General features: G+C 42.7%; 1 protein-coding gene across 2 annotated transcripts in view; it reads left to right on the forward strand.

The window, feature by feature from the left end:
* The window catches only part of NR3C1 (nuclear receptor subfamily 3 group C member 1), a 176,444-nt gene that overhangs the window by 103,361 nt on the left and 47,882 nt on the right, over positions 1-25,201 (forward strand). For both annotated transcript variants that reach the window (XM_077265839.1, XM_077265840.1), the window contains exon 3: positions 17,261-17,424. In XM_077265839.1, coding sequence (XP_077121954.1) covers positions 17,261-17,424 — 164 coding nt within the window. The remainder of the gene's footprint in view (positions 1-17,260; positions 17,425-25,201) is intronic.

A 25,201-nucleotide genomic window follows, 5' to 3' on the forward strand; every position in this document is an offset into this window, starting at 1 on the left:
TTGGATAAAAGCTTTCACAGCAGGAAAATGACAGCAGCTGGAATTAAAAGTAGCAGGTTTTGTAATTTTACTTATTTCTGTCTATCACAGCTTCTTAACATGAGAATACTCCTTTTAAGAAATAAACCATTTAATCTGTGTACGCTTTTTGTTTAAAAGACAAATGGCCCTTTAAAATACAATGCAGATAACTAAAGAGGGCAACACATCCTACAATGGGATACATGAAACGCAGTATATGTTTTCCTGGCGTCTTGTAGTAATTAGTACTGATGTACTTCACAAGAATAAAGGTGCAGCCTGTATCCAGGTGTGAACGTGAACCTATCTGCCCCAGGCCTGTTTGCAGGGGCAGTGCTGGAATAGACGTTGCCTATTGTGGGGGGATTTTTTGGCTCGGATACAGTTTGCTGTGAACATCTGCAGCACAGGACACATGCCACATGTGAGCCCACGCTGGACTCCTAACGCTGTGCCGCCTCCTGGCAGTATGGCGCACAGTGGCAGCAGCGCTCACTAGGTGATGAAGAAAGCGTGCTTGCTCTAGTCATACACACATTTGAAGGACATAAAATATAATTGTATTAATGTCACGTTCCTCCCCACATTACACTTGCTTTGGGAGCAGATTTTCTGTCCACACTTCAAAGTGTTTCTAAATTTCCTTTTTTTTTTTTTTTTTTTTCTGTGCACAGCAGTGAAATGAAAGAAACTGCTGTTCCTTTGGAATGTTTTGTTTTTATTGCAAATGGAAAGAAATGTGTAAGATCAGTAGGGTAGGAAGCACCACAAGTGCATGAGTAAGGCTTGCTTATTGTTTCCGCCTTCGCTAATGGCTGGGGTGGAGTTTTGCCTCTGGTAGGTTTGTGGGGGGTTTTAACTTAGTTTAAAACTAAGCAACCAGTTGTCTGGTTTATATTGGTCTGCATACATTTTAAGTGCAATGTATGGTTAATACTTACAGTAATATTTACAACTAGATGGTTATTTTCTGTACATCAATATTTTTTTCTCTACCCTAAGCTGTACAGATTTGAGGTTAACCATTTCTTCCTAAGCTGCTGATATGCTTTTTATTAGTCCTATAGGCCAGACTGTGGATGTACATTGAGTTCTATGGCAGGGTTTTCTAGGCTCGCTCTGTGCAGAAGTCGGTATCTCTCCATTCACAACAGGTGATTGCCTCTGTCCACCACGTGGGTGTTACTTTCCAGTGTGATCTTGCCTATTGTGATGAGAGGGAATTTCTACTCACAAGTAATCAGATGGATCTGGCCAACAAATCTTTAAACCCCCACACTTTTTGATCGGCTGCCTTAAATAGCAGGTTTAGTTGGCTTGTGTGGCTCCCCTTGATTGTTCCTCCCAACATATGATTTGGGTATTATTTAATTCCCTTCTTTTTGAGGGTTTCCCACTTCTCAGAAAACCTTCTTAACCCCTTAGTGACGGAGCCAAATTTTCAAAATCTGACCAGTGTCCCTTTATGTGGTAATAACTCTGGAACGCTTCAACAAATCCCAGTGATTTTGAGAATGTTTTTTCGTGGTACATTATACTTTATGATAATTGTAAATTTAGGTTGATATGTTTTGTGTTTATTTATAAAAAAAATCAGAAATTTGAGAAAAATGTAAAAAAATTAGCAATTTTCAAACTTTGAATGATTGTCCCTTTAACCCCTTCACCCCCGGAGCTTTTTCCGTTTTTCCGTTTTCGTTTTTCGCTCCCCTCCTTCCCAGAGCCATAACTTTTTTATTTTTCCGTCAATTTGGCCATGTGAGGGCTTATTTTTTGCGGGACGAGTTGTACTTTTAAACGACATCATTGGTTTTAGCATGTCATGTACTAGAAAACGGGAAAAAATTCCAAGTGCAGTGAAATTGCAAAAAAAGTGCAATCCCACACTTGTTTTTTGCTTGCCTATTTTGCTAGGTTCACTAAATGCTAAAACTGACCTGCTATTATGATTCTCCAGGTCACTACGAGTTCATAGACACCTAACATGACTAGGTTATTTTTCACCTAAGTGGTGAAAAAAAATTCCAAACTTTGCAAAAAACAAAACAAAATTGCGCCATTTTCCGATACTCGTAGCGTCTCCATTTTTCGTGATCTGGGGTCAGGTGAGGGCTTATTTTTTGCGTGCCGAGCTGGCGTTTGTAATGATAGCATTTTGGTGTAGATACGTTCTTTTGATCGTCCGTTATTGCATTTTAATGCAATGTCGTGGCGACCAAAAAAACGTAAATCTGGCGTTTCGAATTTTTTTCTCATTACGCCATTTAGCGATCAGGTTAATGCTTTTTTTTAGTTGATAGATCGGGCGATTCTGAACGCGGCGATACCAAATATGTGTAGGTTTTGTTTTTTTTTTATTGATTTATTTTGATTGGGGCGAAAGGGGGGTGATTTAAACTTTTATGTTTTTTTTATTTTTTTCACATTTTTAAAAACTTTTTTTTTTTACTTTTGCCATGCTTCTATAGCCTCCATGGGAGGCTAGAAGCAGGCACAGCCCGATCGGCTCTGCTACATAACAGCGATCATCAGATCGCTGTTATGTAGCTAAAATGCAGGTGTGCTGTGAGCGCCGACCACAGGGGGGCGCTCACAGCCACCGGCAATCAGTAACCATAGAGGTCTCAAGGACCTCTATGGTTACAATGGAGGAGCATCGCCGACCCCCGATCATGTGACAGGGGTCGGCGATGCGCTCATATCCGGCCGGATGCGGTAGTTAAATGCCGCTGTCTGCGTTTGACAGCGGCATTTAACTAGTTAATAGCGGCGGGTGATCGCGATTTCACCCGCCGCTATTGCGCGCACATGTCAGCTGTAAAAAACAGCTGACATGTCGCGACTTTGATGTGCGCTCACCGCCGGAGCGCACATCAAAGCGGGGGTCCCGACATGTGACGTACTATACCGTCACATGTCGGGAAGGGGTTAATCCAGATAGTCATGCCAAAGCAAAACATTAATAAATAACATTTCCCACATGTCTGCTTTACATCAGCACCATTTGTAACATTTTATTTTATTTTGTTAGCATTTTAGGAGGTTAAAAAACATAGCAGTAATTTTTCATTTTTTCAAGGAAATTTACAAAATTTATTTTTTAAGGGATTTATCCATGTTTGAAGTGACTTTAGGGGTCCCATTTATTGGAAAATTCCCAAAAGTGATACCATTTTAAAAACGGCACCCCCTAACATATTGAAAACTGCTGTCAGGTAGTTTATTAACCCTTTAGGTTCTTTTCAGGAATTAATGCAAAGTGGCATGACAGAAATGAAAATGTGTATTTTTACCACCTAAATGTCTCTAACTTCTGAACAGGTTACAACAGCCATCAGACTCTAAGGGCACTATTTGGTCATGAATTGCCATGACAAACATCTGGACCACAAAATTATGATCTGAGGGCACCAATTGGGATAAAGAGGTAGCCTCTACACGTTGTTAACCATTTATATTGATGTAGTCATTGACAGCAGCATTTAAGGGGTTAAACAGATATGGAAGGTGCAGACACTGATCGTGGCTGATACAGCAAGTTGTCAGCTATAGTGTACAGCTGACAGCTGCTGGATTGTCACCTGTATGGGGAGGCTGTTCTCTTATATCTCAGGTCAGTTAAAAGACGTATTGGCGGTCATTAAGGGGTTAAGGTTGTGTGCACACGTTGCAAGATTTGGTGCGTTAGTCACTTTGTTTATGCGTGCAGCAAAACCTGATGCCAGCAAAGTGACTGAGAAACCTCAAGGCCATGTGCCACGATCAGGATATAGCAGCATTTTGGAATCTACGTATTTTCGCTGCATCAAACGCTGCAATCTAATCATGCAGGTATATCCGCACGTGTTCACTGACCCATGTGAATTTACCGCATCCAGTGAATGGCTATGGGTGAGACTACGCAGCGGAAACTAGCATCTCTGCTGCACATAACTGATACTCTGCGACTCGTAAACCCGCACTGCAGGAGAATTTACTGACCATCAAATAGAAGCACTGGGGCATGGGATTTCTATAAACCCCATCCACTGTGCTTTGTAACCTAGAACACAGCGCAGGTGAGCAGAATCTAAAACGCTGCTATTCCCGATTGTGGGTACATACCTGAAGTGTCATGAGTATTTTTGACTTGCAGATTTGCAGAAAATCGGCAGCATGTTGCTTCTCTGCATTTTTCACCATTGACTTCACTCAAATCAGTCTGACTGAGTCGTCCCCCCTCAACCTCAACCGTTTTTAATTACAGCAGGATCCTACCTTCCCATGTAAATGTAGGCTGAAGTCTGAGAGAGGATTCACATTAGATAGGTTCCCAGCAACGTGAATCACCTTATCATGGCTGCTGGGTATACATAAATTGGCCAAATTATACGCAATATATTTTCAATTTTTCAGATTTTCTAGAACAGTAATGGAATTGAAATTTCATATATTTTGTTTGCATGCTATATCGGTACACAGGGTTACTTTATTTGTTGGTTACGGTATATATGGAGATGGCTACTCTTAGCAAGTACCTTTTCACACCTGGTTTCTGTTCAGAAGTGATGGTCAATCTTTTGATGTGTGTGTGTGTGCACATATCCTAAATATGGTGTTAAACAAAAAGCCTATTGCGTTACACACGCACAGCCCCAGATCTGAAGGTTGTTGGGTTTTTATTTTGGTTTTTGCTTATTGAAAGGTGACTGAATTTTGAGCTAGATTTCATTCACTGACTCCTTTTACCTACAAGACCTTTTTAAATGGCTGTTCCTAATGTTTTGTAATTAGTAGGAATCTGAAGTGATGTTCCCTATTGAGATATGTACATCATTGGATTAGCACTGTAGTGGCACAATATGCTGCATACAATCTGCTGTGACGGTCACCAGGAGGAATGGGTATTAGTCGCTCACATTGTCACCATGTTAAAACTGGAGGAGCTGAGCGCAATGATGGTTCTGTGAGAAATCCTCAGTGCACCATCCATGTGCTAGACGTGTTACACACTGCAGAGGGTAATGTCACTAGCACAATGAGACTCTCTCCAGTACCGTTTCTTATACAGACATGTGAAGGGGGTATCTGCACTGATCGTTTCTCTGTATACGCTCATAAAGGGAACCTGTCAGGTCCCCCATGCCCTCCAACCCAGCAGCATTCCCTAGGTGTGATTACTTCCTGCCTATCCAGCCCCGTAAAAAGTTATTCAGTTACAGGTTTTAATTATTTATATTATCCCCTTTTCCAATACTAATTAGGGCTCTGACTAGTAGATGGGGTGTTGGTTTCCCCAGACTAGTCAGAAATCTTTCCATGTTATCAGTCAAAGCCCTAATTAGCATAGGAATCTGGGACCATATAAGTGGTTTCTTAAAAACTTTATTTAGCAATCTCGCTATACAGGGCTGGTTAGGCAGGGAGTTTAATCATGTGTGGGTGATGGCTGCTGGGTTGGAGGTTATTGGGGACATGACAGGTTCCCAAATGGGCCAGTCACTGACAGGACTGCACACTGGGCCAAACCTCCCAAAGAGTGCAGACTTCAAATGCCACCATCTCTGATATTATCAACTGCTGTCACTTATAGGGGCATTCCCATCTCCAAGCTCCTATCCCAATATGTAGTAGGAGTAATAATATTGGCAAATAACTCCAACTCGAAGTGTAGTATCGTTTTCCCCACTCACTGTCTTTCCTTGTGTGTGGCTGTATTGTAGGCTACACTAATCTGTGGAAGCATGTCCACTTGAAGCATAAGTGAGGACACTGGTTTCGGAGGAGCCTTCGTGTGGGACCATATGTGGTATCTGTAGAAGTAGTGTGCATGGATAGAGGAGACTACTCCAATACTCTAGATCACAAAATGACAGCTGTAAATTCCTCGGTCCAACACCTTTCCGCACTTCCACTGAGCTGCCGTCTGCTCATAGTGGCCTATAATGCACTTGGTGGATTGGTGTGCACGCTTAGTATTGCAAGTCTAAACTCGTGTTTAAGCGAAGACTTGGATTGGAGGTGCTGGATTTAGTTTCCCTTCGAATGGTACTACTTGTTTCCCAAGCCAGTCATAAGCATCTCCAGCTTCTTCAAATGTCATAAATGATAAATCTCTTGGCCGAAAAAAAGAGCTCTCATTTCTAGTCCTTGTTTGATCACTGTCCGAGTTTCAAAACCTCTTTCCACCACTCCCTTTTATTGTGCAGGACTTAAAGTTGATGCCGAGGCATAAACAATGTGCTGGAGAACCGTTCAATACCATCTCGTGCACCTAGGTGTCTCCTCATTAAGGAGGCAGTTCTCTTCGTACATTGTAAGTGAAGTGTCTTGTAGGATTTAAACCCAGGACCCCAGCGTTGCAAGGCTGCAGTGCTAACCACTGAGCCACCATGCTGCCTTATTTTTTTTTTTTTTCAGTGTTGGCCCCAGATTATTACACTTTAATTCTGGAGATATTTTTACCTAGTCCCCTTGTAAATTGCACAATTTCTCCTGAAAGAAGCAATACCCCTTATGGCGCTGCAGCATTGTTTAGCCACATGGCGAGACTGAGGGAAGAGAACTGTAGATTTTGACTTTTGCAGCAGGTTTTCCTAAAATAGTTTGCGGATGCCATTTACAGAGGCTGGAAGTGCCAAAACAGCTGTAGCCCCCCTCCACCCCAATTTGGAAATTACATACCACCTGGGGATTTATGGTTCTAGTCACTATTTTGACTCCATGGACTGGATTTTGCAGAGTAAAAATTGCAAATATGCCCGCTTGGTGCCCAATATATTGTCCAGTTTCTGGAGATGTGCACCCTGAGAATTAAGTGGGTTCTCATAGCCTCGTTTGGAATTACTGTAGCCATTAACTGCAGTCCTGGCACAGTGTGGGGCTCAGTGGGGATGGGGGCACTATGGATTTGGCTGCCAGCATTTCCGTTGACAGATGATGGACCTGAATTACAATTAACAAATCATTAGCTGTTCAAGAATGTATGCTTTATGCCGCTTCCCCCCCGTTGGTATGGGCAAGACCTCTTTGGGTCAGTGAGTTTACTGCGATGCTGCATTTCTATAGGGAATTACCGTATTCTGAAAGCTATTATGGTACTTTTGGGGGGCAATATGGGGCTTTGTTTGAGGGACAAGTGTTGTGAATTCTGCTTTTGGGTTCCCTCCGGTGGTAGTAGGTGGTAATGCAGTTGTCCATGGGTTGCAGTCCTGGTCAGGTGTGTCTGCTGATTGCAGTTCTGACTGGGGTATTTAGGTGTGCAGGATTCATTAGTCCTTGCCAGTTGTCAATTGTTGTTGGGAGGTGTTGGACCTCTGCCTGGTTCCTCCTGTCATTCTGCCAATTCAGCAAAGATAAGTGTCTGTTTTTTTTTCCTGTGGCACACATGCTGTGTGCTTCACAATTCAGTGCTATTCTTTGTGTTTTCTTGTCCAGCTTAGATTGTGTCAGTATTTTCTCAGTCTTGCTGGATTCTCTGGAGTGGCAGATATACATTCCATGTCTTTAATTAGATTGTGGAACTTTTTGTATTATCTGTTGTGGATATTTTTGGAAGGGTTTTAATACTGACTGCCTAGTGATCTGTCCTATCCTTTCCTATTTAGCTAGAGTGGCCTCTTTTGCTAAATCCTGTTTTCTACCTGCGTGTGTCTATTCTTCTCCTACTCACAGTCATTATTCGTGGGGGGCTGCCTATCCTTTGGGGGTCTGCTCTGAGGCAAGATAGCATTCCTATTTCCATCTATAGGGGTATTTAGTCCTCCGGCTGTGTCGAGGTGTCTAGGGTTTGTTAGGCACACCCCACGGCTACTTCTAGTTGCGGTGTTAGTTCAGGATTTGCGGTCAGTACAGGTTCCACCGACTCCAGAGAAAGTTTTCATGCGGCTCCAAGGTCACCGGATCATAACAGACAAGTTACACTTTTGATTGACACCATTGGTTTTACCATATTTTCTACTTGAAAACTAAAATTCCAATTGCTGCGAAGTTGCAAAAATGGTGTGTGTGTTTTGTTTTTTGTTTTTTGTCTCCCCCCCCCCCCTACCCCCATGTTCACTAAATGTTAAAACTGACCTGCCATTATGATTCTCCTGGCCATTACAATTTTCCAGGTCATTGCCAGTTCGCAGATAAGAAACATGTCTAGGTTCTTTTGTGGTGAAATTAAAAATCGGAAGTTTGTATTAAACAAAAAGCACCATTTTCTGACACCTGTAGAGTCTCTATTTTTCGGGATCTGGGCTGGTGAGGGCTTTTTTTTTGTCTTTTTTTTTGTGTGCCGAGCTGACATTTTTTTTAAATACCATTTTGGTGTAGATACGATATTTTGATTGCCCGTTATTGCAATGTTGCGGTGACCAAAAAAAACTACTGGTAATTGTCAGTTTGATTTTTTTTTTTTTTTCTTGTTACACCGTTTACCGATCAAATTAATTCCTTTTTATATTTTGATGCCAAATGTATTCATTTTTTTTTTTTTTTTTTGAATGGAGCAAAAGGGGTGAGTTGAATATGGAGTGGGGCACAGCACCTGTGCCCGCAGAATCCCCAGGATGTACTAATGCCCACTTGTGGGCACTCCCTCTCTTCAGCAGAATGTCTGCCTGCCTGTAGCTCCTTCCCCCTCCTCTCTAAGAGATGGCAGCTGCTGCCCAAAGTTCGAGCTCGGTAATATATTGTTTTCAGTGCATGCAGACTTTCCTATTACAAAGTTTCTTACTTTCATTTAATAATCTCAGTCCAGAAGGGAGAAGCTAACTTTTCCCCCAATAAAGAAGCAATGCACATGAAAATGAGAAATTAAATGGTGCATACTCTTTAAACTTCTCTAGTACACAAGACATTACACAAATAAACATTGTCAATTTTCCATACTACAGATAAAACAATTCTAGATGGATCCCTAATAATGTGTAACCCTGTGAAGAGAAGTGTTGGATATCAGGGGGCCGTAACGTTCTTTGGAGCGTCTCCCACCCCCACTAAGCCACAATCTCTTCTGGAGCCTGGATTGTGTACTCTGGTTGTCCGTTGCAATAACTACTTGTGTTGCATTATTTTTACCCTTGGCACGCTGTCCACAGACAGTATTGAATCTGGCACCTTCCGACATAGCCCAGTAAATATTGTCATTTATCTGACTAGATGGATTGCCTGCTGAACATGCCAAAACCCAAATTAGATTCGGCTCCCTGGGATACTGTGGTATTTAATAAATTATTTTTAGTGTGTGTGTGTATAGACACGCTAGACTGTGTTGTACAGTGCTCGTGTTTTGTATGTATACCAGTCTATTGGCGTTCTGTCTCTTCAGAGGACTTTGCTATTTGTTAGGAAATCTTCCCTTATGGCTACTTTGACATCTACAGATTAAAGGGATCTATCTTAAATTGGATCAACATGTGTCCTATGTCACTAGCCCTTAATGCTTTCACTGTTCCAGCCCCTTACTCCTGCTACTCGAATACAGAGTGGCCTTCATTTCTACACTCAAACAATTCAAGAGAAAAGAATTTTCCATCAAAAACCTTTTGTTCCTATGCCTTTTTTTTTGTTGTACTTATTGATGCAAAATAAAATAATCTATTGTAACCTTGCGTTGAGCCATGCATAACACATGGAGACCTTGTGCGTGTAATCCCACGTGACAACATATTGTGCCTCCGTGAGACCTTGTATTTTTCATAGTACGGCATGATTATGCCATTATGTATGTGATAAATCCTGCACGTGCCAGCATATAAAAAGCGAGGTCCAGTTTGGCGTAGTTTGAAGCTATTGCGTTTACCATCTTGTGGTCCTCATCTGCTTTGTCTGGCATCCTATTGTGTATCACCGATCAGTGCTGCAAGTGTTAATGGCACTGTAATAAGCTGCAGACTGTTTTCAGATAAAGTGCTTCACACAACTCCAATCTGACATGTGTATGTACGCATGTATAGATCTCTTGTAACAATTTGTGTTGTATCAATTTCTACTTCTATCGTGTTATGTAAAAGTAGTGTATTTGCTGATCCTATACTGATAGGAGCAGCTGCAGGAATAGGAGTTTTCCACTGTTCCTGGCCTCTGCGGACTGCCAGGTTAACAGTACCCAGATCTAAACCAATGGGACTCGGAGTATTCTGCAATTGTGGGCAGATCGTGTGGTGTGGTCAGGAGGCAGGGCCAAGTGTTCCTGTTCTCCTGGTTCTTGCGTGGAGTACAGGTGTGTTGGAGTCACAGGCTAGCCAGAAATGGCTGGTCTTCAATAACGGTCAGCAAAGAACACCCTTAGTGTGGCCAAGCACTTCAATGCACCTTCCCTCCTGTGCTCCATTTATTTCTGCCCTTCTCTGGCACTAAGACCAAGCTATTAACATGGGGGTGGAGATAGAGGGGGGACATAAGTAGCATGCATCTTCCCTCTGAATGTTTGGGTATGCCTTTATGCATCGAGCACCTGTACTTGGTTTGAACAGTCATTTTGTGCTGACAGTCCCTTTATAGACTATGTACATGGAGGGTAGCCCCTCCGAAAAAAAAAATTCTTTAAAAACTGGAAAAATTGAAAACTTTGTTCCAATTTGCTGTTCATATGTACAGGATTTTTTTTTCTCCACTTTACCTCCCTGCCTGAAGCAGTTTCTACTTAATCCTGTCACTTCATAAATGCTTAGTGCATGTACTATTGGGTTTATCTGTTAGATTTATATCACTTTTTTGCTATTATATTCAGAACACAAATCTTCCATCACGTGACTTTGGTGTGACCATGAAGTGTGACTGGACCCCTAAGGGCAGAGGCCAGATCTGCAGCAATGTGGTTACTCACTGGCAATGGAGACTTATAGCTTGTATCTTCATAAATGTTCCACTCTGCAGCCTTTATGGATTTTACAATTTTTCATCAACTAGTTCACTGAAAATTGGAGGTAAAGACCTCTCTGGAGAAGGGGACATATCGCCCTCACATTGACCATATGGGACTAGTTTTAACTGAGGAAGCGAGACCTGAACTACAACCTCCTTTTGAAGTAGGACCTCATACTGTGAACCTGTAATTACCAGGAAAAGAAAAAAGTTGAGTTCCAGCTCCTTAAAATTATCAGTCTTTAATAATATCCAATTGGTAAAATTCACACAATATGAACTAGGTGACAGACTCCCTCCGGTGAGTGCCCTCCAGCATGAGAGGCTAAACGGCAACGCGTTTCGATCAAACGATCTTTATCAAAGCCATATTAAACACTGAATGTGCTCCTCTATATGAGGGATCTCACCCAATCAGAGTCTCAAAACAAATCACATGACAGTTTAGTAAGGTCCTACTCTAAAAACATTAATCTCTATCTATACAATATAACATATAGAATACAATAAAATATTCACTTTCCCATCAGCAATAGTGCAACATTGTCTCATTGCGTTTATTTAATCCCGTTGGGAAACGAGTATTAAGGTGGAAAATCCAATACGCTTCTCGCGTAAGGAGCCTGGCGTCCCCACCGCGGGGAGACATACTAACCTGTTCGATTCCCTGGACCTGAAAGCTTGCAGTATTCCGTGCATGGTGAGTAACAAAATGTAGAATATAGAACAGATGCACAATATGATACGCTAATGACAAAAATCAATTAGAAAATAGCTGCTCTGGAGGAACAAATTATGGAGCGCAAGAAAAGGAAATTTACTAGAGACTCTAATGATTATCAGAACAATAAAGTTTATGATTGGGGGAACTGGACTAATGAGAATAAAACCCCAAAATCCATATTAAAACAGAGCCAGACACATTATAAGCGAAAAAGTTATAAAAAGAAAGTAACCAAACCACACGTGTATTTCACTTCTTCAGACACGGACTCGTCAGATAATCAAGGCAGTGCTTCAGACATTTCCCTCAATGAGAACAGGGCAGGTGCTTCGAAAAATAGTCACCGCCAGGCAAAAAAATAAAAAAGCAGGGGGGAAGAAAGCACAGACGAAGGAGGGATGATAACACGCAACAAAAAACTGCACAAGAAATAAATGAATATACTAATGTGCTGAATTTATCGTCCAAGCCCTTGACAGCTAATCAGACCCAAGTTTTATCTTTGGGTCTTAATTTTGTTCCGGATCAGGATTTCGATTTGTTTTCAGCTATTATGGACACTAATAAATTCATACATAATTTGACTGTTAAAAAACATTTTCTACGTGGGGATGGTTTTGAAAGTGATCAAAATCAAGATAGAAGTACTGCATTACGTAGAATAGATAATGAATTCTCATGTATGGATTTTAAAGAACAAGTATCATTGGTCACATTGCAGGATCTTAGTTCTGACATATTATTGGATGCAGATCGGGTAAATGTTTCCCAGGATTTTGTCACCAAGAATCCATACTACTGTCCAGTTCAGGCTAGATCAGAATGCATGGATCGTTTCCAAGACAACGTAGAGAGGGAACTGAGACGACTTTATAACAATAGGAAAATCGATGGAAGCAATAGTCCGAGTAATATACCCAAAAAACTTCAGAATGCAATAAATGAACTTAAAGAAATGACAGATCTTACTATTAAAATGTCAGATAAAGGGGGGGTTGTAGTGGTATTAAATACAGCAGATTACCATAATAAAATGTTAGAATTATTGTCTGACCAAAATACATACAAAAAATTGACACAAAATCCATCACGAGAAATCATAAAAAAGAGAGATTTAATTATTATGGAGGGCCAAAGCTTAGGGGTATTAACCAAAAAACAAATAGAATATCTGATGGTGGAAAATCCAACTCTCCCCATCATATATGGGGTACCTAAAATACACAAAAAAGAAGACATCCCCCCCTATGCGCCCAATAGTATCCGGAATTGGTTCATGTAATGAAAAACTGTGTCAATGGGTGGATTCACTTCTTCAGCCTCTGGTGAAACGCACTCCGGGATATATTAGAGACTCTAAGGCCACGTTCACACTTTGCGGGTTTCTCTGCGGGTTAATCCCGCAGCGGAATTGAAAATCTGCAGGGCAAAACCACTGCGGTTTCCGCTGCGGGATTACTGCTGTACTATTGATGCTGCATATGCAGCAATATGCAGCATCAATAGTAATGTAAAAAATAATAAAAATTGGCTATACTCACCCTCTGACGTCGCGATCTCCCCGGCGCTGCAAGCGGCTGTGCCGACAAGGACCTTCGTGGCGTCACGGTCATGTGACCGCGGCGTCATCACGGTCATGTGACCGCGACGTCACCACAGGTCCTGTTCGGCACAGCAACTGAGACCGGACGCCGCGGGCAGCGCTGAGAGGTGAGTGTAGCATTATTTTTTATTTTAATTCTTTTTTTTACACCCAAATATGGTTCCCAGGGCCTGGAGGAGAGTCTCCTCTCCTCCACCCCGGGTACCATCGGCACATTATCCGCTTAACTTCCCGCAACGTGGGCACAGCCCCATGCGGGAAGTTAGCGGTTCAATGCATTCCTATGGGTGCAGAATCGCTGCGATTCTGCACCAAGAAGTGACATGGTCCTTCTTTTTTTCTGCAGAAAATCCGCGCGGATTTTCCACAGAAAAAAAGGATCGTCGGCACAGCGGGTTTTGTTTTCCATTAGGTTACATTGTACTGTAACCTACATGGAAAAAGGATGCGGACCCGCAGCTGCAAAACAGCTGCGGGTCCGCAGCAAAACCCGCAGCGTGTGAACATAGCCTAAGGAGGTTTTACGTAGTTTGGATAACAGGGTATGGCATACCAATAATTCCTGGCTATGCTGTGATGTCATATCCCTATACACCTGTATTCCCCATAATTTGGCAATAAGAGCGATACAGTATCATCTTGTAAAATATAGTAATTATTCCGAGGATTTGATTGGGTATTTGCTTACGGTGGTACAATTTTTGATGACAAGTAAATTTTTTTTCTTTTGATGGCCAGTTTTTTTTGCAACAAGCCGGAGTAGCTATGGGTGCAAAATATTCACCCTCTCTTGCAAATCTGGTCATGTCTTTTAGGGAGATGGAATTTGTTTTTTCTGTGGCCAATCCGTTTTTGGATCATGTGGTGTGGTATGGCAGATACATAGATGATACCCTCATTATTTGGGAGGGGGATGTGTCTGCCATACCACACTTCATGGACTATCTCAATACTAATGATTATAATATTAGGTTCACTCATAGATGGAACAAAAATAACATGTCTTTCTTAGATCTAGAACTTATGGGATACAATGACCAAAATATTACCACCAGAACACATCATAAACCGGTGAGAGGTAATACCATCCTACATGCCAATAGTAGTCACAGTAGACACACAATAGAATCAATCCCGGTAGGTGAGTTCACCAGGGTCAAGTGAAATTGTAGTCAGCAGGAGGATCTCCAGGGAGAATTTGAACAGATCACAAACAAATTAAAAAATCGTAAATATCCCCAATGGTCAATAAATCGAGCTAAAAAGATTGTAGAAGGAAAAAATCGAAGAGATATGATTACAACAAATAGAAATATAAATGTAGAAAGAGAAAATAAACCGTACATATGTTTCCAGTATAGCCCACAATTTATGAAAATGAAAGATATTATCTATAGGTATTTGCCCATTCTCCATGAGGATCCGCAATTGTATGATATACTACAATCTGGCATAAATGTGGTATCAAGAAGAGCGCCAACTATTGGCAATAAAATAGCCTCTAGTATGTTTCGGGCAGAGGGGACAAAGTCCATGAAAACATGGTTAAATTTTCCGGGGTTTTTTAGATGTGGTACAAACAATTGCAGCACCTGCAAACAAGCCATTGTCGCTAAAATCTTTTACAATGCGGATGCAACGATGAAATTTCATATCAAACAATATATTAATTGCAATTCCAGCAATATAGTGTATAAGAATAATTGTAAAGAGTGCAATCTGTCCTATGTAGGATGCACAACTAGAAAACTAAAAATACGCATCCGGGAACATTTATATGACATAGGCAACATACAGAATGGCAGTAGAAATATATCGGCAGCATCCAGACATTTTGTTACTCACCATGCACGGAATACTGCAGGCTTTCAGGTCCAGGGAATCGAACAGGTTAGTATGTCTCCCCGCGGTGGGGACGCCAGGCTCCTTACGCGAGAAGCGTATTGGATTTTCCACCTTAATACTCGTTTCCCAACGGGATTAAATAAACGCAATGAGACAATGTTGCACTATTGCTGATGGGGAAGTGAATATTTTATTGTATTCTATTTGTTATATTGTATAGATAGAGATTAATGTTTTTAGAGTAGGACCTTACTAAACTGTCATGTGATTTGTTTTGAGACTCTGATTGGGTGAGATCCCTCATATAGAGGAGCACATTCAGTGTTTAATATGGCTTTGATAAAGATCGTTTGATCGAAACGCGTTGCCGTTTAGCCTCTCATGCTGGAGGGCACTCACCGGAGGGAGTCTGTCACCTAGTTCATATTGTGTGAATTTTACCAATTGGATATTATTAAAGACTGATAATTTTAAGGAGCTGGAACTCAACTTTTTTCTTTTCCTGATGATCTACTCGTCTTCCTGCAACGGAGTTCCGTGCACCTGCGGTGGTTACTGGTGAGCTGGTGTTTTTCTTCTTGTTAAACCTGTAATTACAACAGATCTGCTGAAAACCAGCCACAAAGACTAGGATTCGTATATAAATATTTGGTGGTCCCCATACTGCATATATTATAGGTACGCAGTGATGTCGGTTTCAGATCCTTCTGTATATTTGTGCCCTCTTTAGGTGTATCCGCATTATGCTGTGGTGATATGAGAGCCAATTGCAATTGTTACACCTCTATCTAAATAATGCTTTATGAAGGGGCCATACTTTTTTTTTTTTTTTCTTTTTTTTAAGCCCTCATACTTTGTACTAAATTTTGTTTAAACGCTGTTAAATATACATATTTTTATGTGTGGTTTTGAGAGTAATCCACTCCAGAGTACTCAAACATTAGTACCTACACATGAATACCCAAACTTTCTTTGTATATTGATGGAGGGCCTTGTACCACTATGTCCCTAGCCAGAGATAATATGCATATATGCTACATGAACATTGCCATGAATGTGAGTTTTGTCTATTTAGCAGTTAATAATGTGACTAGCAGAACGCTTAGTTTCCATACATGGCATCTGGTACACACTGAATAGTGTTGCCCTTTAAACCAGCGTGAAATAGATCTAAGTAATTTTAAGAAACCATGCTGACTAGTTGCTGCATCTTTATCTTTTGTAAGTGTTCTGCACAAAGCACTGTTTTAGTGGCTCACAATCCACCTTTCTGCCTGTTATGTAGAGGGAATTGGAGATGACAGGCTGTCTTCATATTCCGTGTGACCTCACACCTCTTGTCTTCTGGGTACGAGGCACCTGCAAAGTAAACTGATGGGGCGTGATGTCATTCATGGCCTTACATTGATGTTGCACCCATGCCGTAGGGTTCCTTAATTTCTTATTACTTGCTTTTAGAAGAAGGCTTTACACAGTTGTCATTATAATGTATCTCTGGGGCTTTGCTTTATGAATTAAATATTAGGTTTGAAGAAATGGATTGATTGAAATGGTAATATACTTCTGTCAGATAACAAAGCACAGGTTTATATGTGATCCTCCTGCCATTTACAGACTGAATCCTACTTCATAATACTTATTCTACTCCTACGGTCTGGTCTGGTCCTATGGTGATCTGTGGTCTTGGTCTGATGTCTCAGAGACCTCTTGCGATGCAGTCCCCCTTCATGCTGTGTGGACCGTGTGTCCACCATCCTGCACAGGCGCACTTCTCTGCCCTGTCAAGGGACACATAAAGGGAGACACTTTACCAATGCTGGGTCTGATTCATGGTCAGAGCATGGACACTGGTCTCCTGACCCAAATACTATAGCCTCAAATGTATATGGTGGGGAATGCCTGAGTTTTGTTCAGGGTTCCTGCGGCCAGTATGTATCTTGTGATATCTAGACAATGTTGTCATATGTGTATTTGTCGCACAGTTTTGTGGTCTGCTGGGTGACATTGACTGTACAAGTTAATAGCAGGAAAGTTACCTTTACCTAAACTCCTCCAACATTCACCTCAGATGTTGGTCATCACCATTAAAAATAGGAGGCCATTTTTTCTGAACAGCAATTGTATGAGCTCTTGTGTATCTGACTTGGGCCATGTTCTTGCCAGTCTTGCCTTGCCCTTTACTACCTGGATAAATCCATGATAATGCTTGTTTGTTTGTTTGTTTTTCTCCCCAGCCCTGGAATGAGATCAGATGCGAGTCCTTCTCCGTCCACTTCATCTGCAAGCACCGGACCACCCCCAAAACTTTGTTTAGTGTGTTCAGATGAAGCGTCTGGGTGTCATTATGGAGTATTGACCTGTGGCAGCTGCAAAGTATTCTTCAAACGAGCAGTAGAAGGTGCGTTATTTTTACTACTTGTAATTAACGTCCTCTGTGTGCCAAGTGTCAAAGGCGAGACAAGTTACAACCTGATTATTTTATCTTCGTATTAAAGATATCTGCTTGCTGTCACTGAATGTGAAACCTACTCGTAAAGTACGAACACTTAAGGCCCCGTCTCACATAGCGAGATCGCTAGCGAGATCGCTGCTGAGTCACAAGTTTTGTGACGCAACAGCGACCTCAGTAGCGATCTCGCTATGTGTGACACGTACCAGCGATCAGGCCCCTGCTGTGAGATCGCTGGTCGTGTCGGAATGGCCTGGACCTTTTTTTGGTAGTTGAGGTCCCGCTGACATCGCTGAATCGGTGTGTGTGACACCGATCCAGCGATGTCTTCACTGGTAACCAGGGTAAACATCGGGTTACTAAGCGCAGGGCCGCGCTTAGTAACCCGATGTTTACCCTGGTTACCAGCGTAAATGTAAAAAAAAAAAACAGTACATACTCACCATCTGTTGCCCGTCAGGTCCCTTGGCGTCTGCTTCCTGCTCTGACTGAGCCGCCGTAAAGTGAGAGCACAGCAGTGACGTCACCGCTGCGCTCTGCTCTCACTGTTGGCGTCATGAAAGACCAATCCGACCTGTGACGCCTATGTGGCGTCATGGAATGATCGCGTCCCTGCAGATCGGGTGAAAGGGTTAACTCCAATCTGGAAAGGAAACACTGGTCTGCACCCCCCCACGCCACCGATCACCTCCCCAGTCCTCCATCCTGTGCTCCTCTCCCCTCCGTCCTCCTGTCCGCTCCGCCCGTGCTCAGATATCACCCCCCCGTGCTCCGATCACCCCCCCCCCCCGTGCTCCGATCCCCCCCTCATACTTACCGAGCTTCCCGGTGTCCGTCCGTGTTCTCCATGGGCGCCGCCATCTTCCAAAATGGCGGGCGCATACGCAGTGCGCCTGCCGAATCTGCCGGCCGGCAGATTCGTTCCAGCTACATTTTGATCACTGTTATAGGTTTTATCACAGTGATCAAAATAAAAAAAAATAGTAAATGACCCCCCGCCTTTATCACCCCCATACGTAGGGACAATAATGAAATAAAGAAAATATTTTTTTTTTCCACTAGGGTTAGAACTAGGGTTAGAACTAGGGTTAGGGGTAAGGTTAGGGTTAGAACTAGGGTTAGCGTTAGAATTAGGCTATGTGCACACGGTGTGGATTTGGCTGCAGATCCGCAGCGGATTGGCCACTGCGGATTCGTAGCAGTGTTCCATCAGGTTTACAGTACCATCCGCTGTGCCCATGGTGCGGAAAATACCGCGCGGAAATGCTGCGTTGTATTTTCCGCAGCATGTTAATTCTTTGTGCGGATTCCGCAGCGTTTTACACCTGTTCCTCAATAGGAATCCGCAGGTGAAATCTGCATAAAAAACACTGGAAATTCGCGGTAAATCCGCAGGTAAAACGCAGTGCCTTTTACCTGCGGATTTTTCAAAAATGGTGCGGTAAAATCTCACACGAATCCGAAACGTGGGCACATAGCGTTAGGGTTGGAATTAGAGTTAGGGTTGGAATTAGGGCTAGGGTTGGAAATAGGGTTAAGAATAGGCTTGTCGTTAGGGTTATGGTTAGGGGTGTGTTGGGGTTAAAGTTGTGGTTAGGGTTGGGATTAGGGTTAGGATTAGGGTTGTGGTTAGGAGTGTGTTGGGGTTAGGGTTGTGATTAGGGTTATGGCTAGAGTTGGGGTTAGGGGTGTGTTGGGGTTAGTGTTGAAGTTAGAATTGAGGGGTTTCCACTGTTTAGGCACATCAGGGGTCTCCAAACGCAACATGGCGCCACCATTGATTCCAGCCAATCTTGCGTTCAAAAAGTCAAATGGTGCTCCCTCCCTTCCGAGCCCTGACGTGCGCCCAAACAGTGGTTTACCCCCACATATGGGGTACCAGCATACTCAGGACAAACTGGGCAACAACTATTGGGGTCCAATTTCTCCTGTTACCCTTGTGAAAATAAAAAATTGCTTGCTAAGGCTGGTTTCACACTTGCGTTTTGATCTGCAGCGTTTTTACCGAAAAAAAGCATGTGTTTTTTTTCCCTATGTTTAGCATTAAAAACGCATGCGTTTTTTGTACGTGTTTTGTCGCGTTTAACGACGCATGCGTTTTTTTGCTGCATGCGTTCTTTTGCAGAAATGCAACATGTAGTAATTTTCAGAGGCCTTTTTTTGCCGCAAAAAAACGCATGCGTTCATTTGCGTTTGATTTGCGGCAAAAAATACACTGATGTCTATGGAAACGCATGCGTTTTTGCGTACATGCGTTTGCTTGCGTTTTAAACGCATGCGTTTTTATAGAAAAAAACAAGAATACACCCTGATAAGCCACCCCCCACCATCAGGGTGATAAAGGGATCCTAACCCTAACCCTAGGGATCCAAACCCTAACCTTAACCCTACCCCTAACCCTAACAATATGACAGTGAATACTCTCCGAGTTTATATTTTTAGTACTCTATAGCAATACCGTATATCTTGGGGTGTCCACATTGAACAAAGCTTTTTATTAGAAGAATGTCCTGGTTTCCAGGTCAACATAATAGCCAATCCCTGTGGATCCCTAGGATCGTTAGGGTTAGGGATAGGGTTAGGGTTAGGGTTTGGATCCCTAGGGTTAGGGTTAGGGTTTGGATCCCTAGGGTTAGGGGTAGGGTTAGGGTTTGGATCCCTTTATCACCTTGATGGTGGGGGGTGGCTTAGCAGTGACCTGGTGACCAGGACATTCTTCTAATAAAAAGCTAACCCTAACCCTACGGATCCTAACCCTATCCCTAACCCTAACCCTAGCTAATTCTATTAATAGTGAGTTTTCTAGTTGATTTTGATGATTGGCAGCTGTCACACACTTCTGAGCATGCGTTTCAAAAACGCAAACGCAGGAAAAAACGCATGTAAACGCGTCAAAACGCCGCGTTTTTTTTCTGCATGCAAAAACGCATGCGTCTAAAAAACGCAGCGTTTGCACGCATTTACATGCGTTTTTTCACCACATGCGTTTTTTTTTACAAACGCTGCAGATCAAAACGCAAGTGTGAAATCAGCCTAATACATAATTTTTGAGGAAAGAAAAATTATTTTTTATTTTCACGGCTCTGCGTTATAAACTTCTGTGAAGCACTTGGGGGTTCAAAGTGCTCACCACACATCTAGATAAGTTCCTTTGGGGGTCTAGTTTCCAAAATGGGGTCACTTGTGGGGAGGTTCTACTGTTTAGGCACATCAGGGGCTCTGCAAACGCAACGTGACGCCCGCAGAGCATTCCATCAAAGTCTGCATTTCAAAACGTCACTACTTCTCTTCCGAACCCCGACGTGTGCCCAAGCAGTGGTTTACCCCCACATATGGGGTATCGATGTACTCAGGACAAACTGGGCAACAACTATTGGGGTCCAATTTCTCCTGTTACCCTTGTGAAAATAAAAAATTGCTTGCTAAAACATCATTTTTGAGGAAAGAAAAATGATTTTTTATTTTCACGGCTCTGCGTTGTAAACTTCTGTGAAGCACTTGGGGGTTCAAAGTGCTTACTACACATCTAGATAAGTTCCTTGGGGGGTCTAGTTTCCAAAATGGCGTCACTTGTGGGGGGTTTCTACTGTTTAGGCATATCAGGGGCTCTGCAAACGTAACATGATGCCCGCAGACCATTCCATCAAAGTCTGCATTTCAAAACGTCACTACTTCTCTTCCGAACCCCGACGTGTGCCCAAACAGTGGTTTACCCCCACATATGGGGTATCAGCGTACTCAGGAGAAACTGGACAACAACTTTTGGGGTCCAATTTCTCCTGTTACCCTTGGGAAAATAAAAAATTGTGGGCTAAAAAATCATTTTTGAGAAAAGAAAAATTATTTTTTATTTTCATAGCTCTGCGTTATAAACTTCTGTGAAGCACTTGGGGGTTCAAAGTGCTCACCACACATCTAGATTAGTTCCTTGGGAGGTCTAGTTTCCAAAATGGGGTCACTTGTAGGGGAGCTCCAATGTTTAGGCACACAGGGGCTCTCCAAACGCGACATGGTGTCCGCTAACGATTGGAGCTAATTTTCCATTCAAAAAGTCAAATGGCGCACCTTCCCTTCCGAGCCTTGCCGTGCACCCAAACAGTGGTTTACCCCCACATATGAGGTATCGGCGTACTCAGGAGAAATTGCCCAACAAATTTTAGGATCCATTTTATCCTGTTGCCCATGTGAAAATGAAAAAATTGAGGCTAAAAGAATTTTTGTGTGGAAAAAAAAGTACTTTTTCATTTTTACGGATCAATTTGTGAAGCACCTGGGGGTTTAAAGTGCTCACTATGCTTCTAGATAAGTTCCTTGGGGGGTCTAGTTAACAAAATGGGGTCACTTGTGGGGGAGCTCCAATGTTTAGGCACATAGGGGCTCTCCAAATGCGACATGGTGTCCGCTAAAGATTGGAGCCAATTTTTCATTCAAAAAGTCAAACGGCGCTCCTTCCCTTCCGAGCCCTGCCGTGCGCCCAAACAGTGGTTTACCCCCACATATGAGGTATCGGCGTACTCAGGACAAATTGGACAACAACGTTTGTGGTCCAATTTCTCCTTTTACCCTTGGGAAAGTAAAAAATTGTTGCTAAAAGATCATTTTTGTGACTAAAAAGTTAAATGTTCATTTTTTCCTTCCATGTTGCTTCTGCTGCTGGGAAACACCTGAAGGGTTAATAAACTTCTTGAATGTGGTTTTGAGCACCTTGAGGGGTGCAGTTTTTAGAATGGTGTAACTTTTGGGTATTTTCAGCCATATAGAACCCTCAAACTGACTTCAAATGTGAGGTGGTCCCTAAAAAATGGTTTTGTAAATTTTGTTGTAAAAATGAGAAATCACTGGTCAAATTTTAACCCTTATAACTTCCTAGCAAAAAAAAAAATTGTTTCCAAAATTGTGCTGATGTAAAGTAGACATGTGGGAAATGTTATTTATTAACTATTTTGTGTCACATAACTCTCTGGTTTAACAGAATAAAAATTCAAAATGTGAAAATTGCAAAATTTTCAAAATTTTCGCCAAATTTCCGTTTTTTTCACAAATAAACTCAGAAATTATCGACCTAAATTTAACACTAACATGAAGCCCAACATGTCACGAAAAAAAAATCTCAGAACCGCTAGGATCCGTTGAAGCGTTCCTGAGTTATTACCTCATAAAGGGACACTGGTCAGAATTGCCAAAAACGGCCAGGTCATTAAGGTCAAAATAGGCTGGGTCATGAAGGGGTTAAATCCTCCTTGATCCTGTTCTAATATGCCCAGTGCTGATGGACCCACCTGCCCAGTGTGCACAGGCAACAGGCCTGACCACAAGTCTATGCATGGTGTGGCTTCTCCTCTTGATTACTAGGCTACTGACAGATGCTTCAAATGCTCAGATTTGATGCATGCTTTCTCTGCTTTGCATTATTTTAGTACATGGGCAGCTGGTATATGTACTGCGCTCTTCATATTAACCCCTTCACCACCAATTACGTTTGTCATCGACCATGTGCCTTTGATGTAGGTTCCAGCACGGAGCCTGCATCTTTCCCCACACTTGATGACTGATTTAACCAGCCATCAAGTGCCTCTATCAGCTGCTGGTGGTTCACAGATCAACCTGTGCCTGTTATCCAGTTGATGCCACTGACATAATAATTTAACATGTCAGTCGGTAGCACATCACAAGTCCTGGCCTTAGACGCCCCTGTCACGTGATCGCGGGGTACCAATGGGTTGTCTGCAGAAGACCCTTGTGCCTGTCTTCACGATACTCCTATGAACCCTGGCTCGTGGCTGGCACTCATAGGAGATTGATTTTTTGCTATACATAGCAGGGCTGAGAATTTGGAGGGAAAAAAAATACACAGAAACCAAGCATAATTTTTTTTTTTTTTAAGTGATACTTGTACTGACCTGGGTAATCATATTGCCAGGTCAGTTTTACCATATAGTGAACATGGTAATTAAACCCCAAAATAATTATGCAATTGCACATTTGTTTGCAATTTCACCACACTTGGACATTTTTTTTCTGGTTTTCCAGTACATTTTATGGTAAAATGAATGGTGTCATTCAAAAGTACAACTTGTCCCACAAACAGCAAGCAGTCATGTGGCTATATTGACAAAAAACGTGAAAGAAGGAGAGGGAAAAAAACTGAAAATCACCTGAGTGAAGGTTAAATGCATCCCAGGTCAAGAATAAATTTCCATGGCGCTTTACATGTGAAAAGGGTATGCATAACAAAAACAAGTACAATCCTCTTAAACAAAACGAGTCACCGACTGGTATGGAAGAAGGGACCCTGCCCGTGAGGGTTCACAATCTACAAGGGATGGGTGAGGATACATTAGGCGAGAGTAGAGCTAGTTGTGCAGCGGTTTGGTGGAACGAGGGTTACTGCAGGTTGTAGGCATGTCAGAAGAGGTAGTTCTTCAGGGGGATGCACAGGAAAAATCATGGATGTGATAGAGGGAAGAAGAGATATGAGAGGTGTAGAAAAGATCTTCTGAGGATCGAAGGTTATGTGCAGGTAAGTTCTGGGAAACTAGGTCACAGATGTATGGCAGAGATGGGTGGGTTGTGGATGGCTTTGTATGCCATGGTTATGATTTTGAACTGGAGCCTCAGGGCAATGGGGAGCCAGTGAAGGGATGGACAGAAGTCGGAATAGGTGGATTAGTTGGGCAGCAGAATTTAGGATGCATTAGAGGGGAGGCCACAATGCAAGAGTGGTTGAAGTAGTCTAGGCGGGCGATCAGGGCATGCGCTACTGTTTTTGCAGATTATTTGTTGAGGAATGTCTGTGACCGGGAGATATTTGAGTTGGAGTTGGCAGAAAGTGGAAAGGGCTGGCATGTAAGGGGAGAGGGGGGGGGGGGGTGGTTGAGTGACCCGGTGGAAAGATCATGAATTCTGTTTTATCCATGTTAAGTTTAAGAAATCTAGTAGAGAAGAAAGATTAAAAGGTGCACACATTGTTGGATTCTGGTTAGTAAGGAGGTGATATTGGGTCCAGAGAGGTAGATCTGTATGTCATAAACATGAGGTCCCATGGCTTTCAGTATCCCCCCTGTGAGCTGTCCCAGGCCAAAGGTGTAGATGAAGAGCAGGGGTCCTAGAACTGAACCTTGGGTGTCAGACAGGGGTTCGATGAGGAGGTGATGTGGGAGATGCTGAATTTCCAGTCTGTTATGCATGAGGAGATCCAAGATGGGGCCCAAGTCTGTGATGCCAAGAGATGAGGGAATGGTCCACTGTTGAAGGCAGATGACTGATCCAAGAGGAGTACAAAGTAGTGTTGCTTTGATTTGGCAGTCAGTAGGTCGTTGGTGACTTTAGGCTGGTTTCACATTAGCGTTCGGCTGGGCTGCGGAGGGCTGCGTACTTCCTCCCTTCATCGCTTTAGCTCTGCCTTCACTCCGCATGAGTCCTGCGTACCTATCTTTAACAATGGGTACGCAGGGACATGTGTTGTACGCGGATGCGTCCGCATGTGGCATTTTGACGTGTCTGACGACCAAATTTTGCTTCCTGTGCAGTCGCCGGACATGTCAAAATGCCACATGCGGACACGTCCGCATACAACGCATGTCCCTGCGTACCCAATGTTAAAGATAAGCAACGCCTATCTAGGAAGTGTGCAGTCCAGCCAAACGCTAATGTGAAACCAGCCTTAGTCAAGGCAGTTTCAGTTGAATGGTGCAGTTGGAAGCTATATTGTAAGCAGCCGAAGAGG

Source organism: Ranitomeya variabilis, chromosome 5 (genome assembly GCF_051348905.1).
Source record: "Ranitomeya variabilis isolate aRanVar5 chromosome 5, aRanVar5.hap1, whole genome shotgun sequence".
Classification (NCBI taxonomy): domain Eukaryota; kingdom Metazoa; phylum Chordata; class Amphibia; order Anura; family Dendrobatidae; genus Ranitomeya; species Ranitomeya variabilis.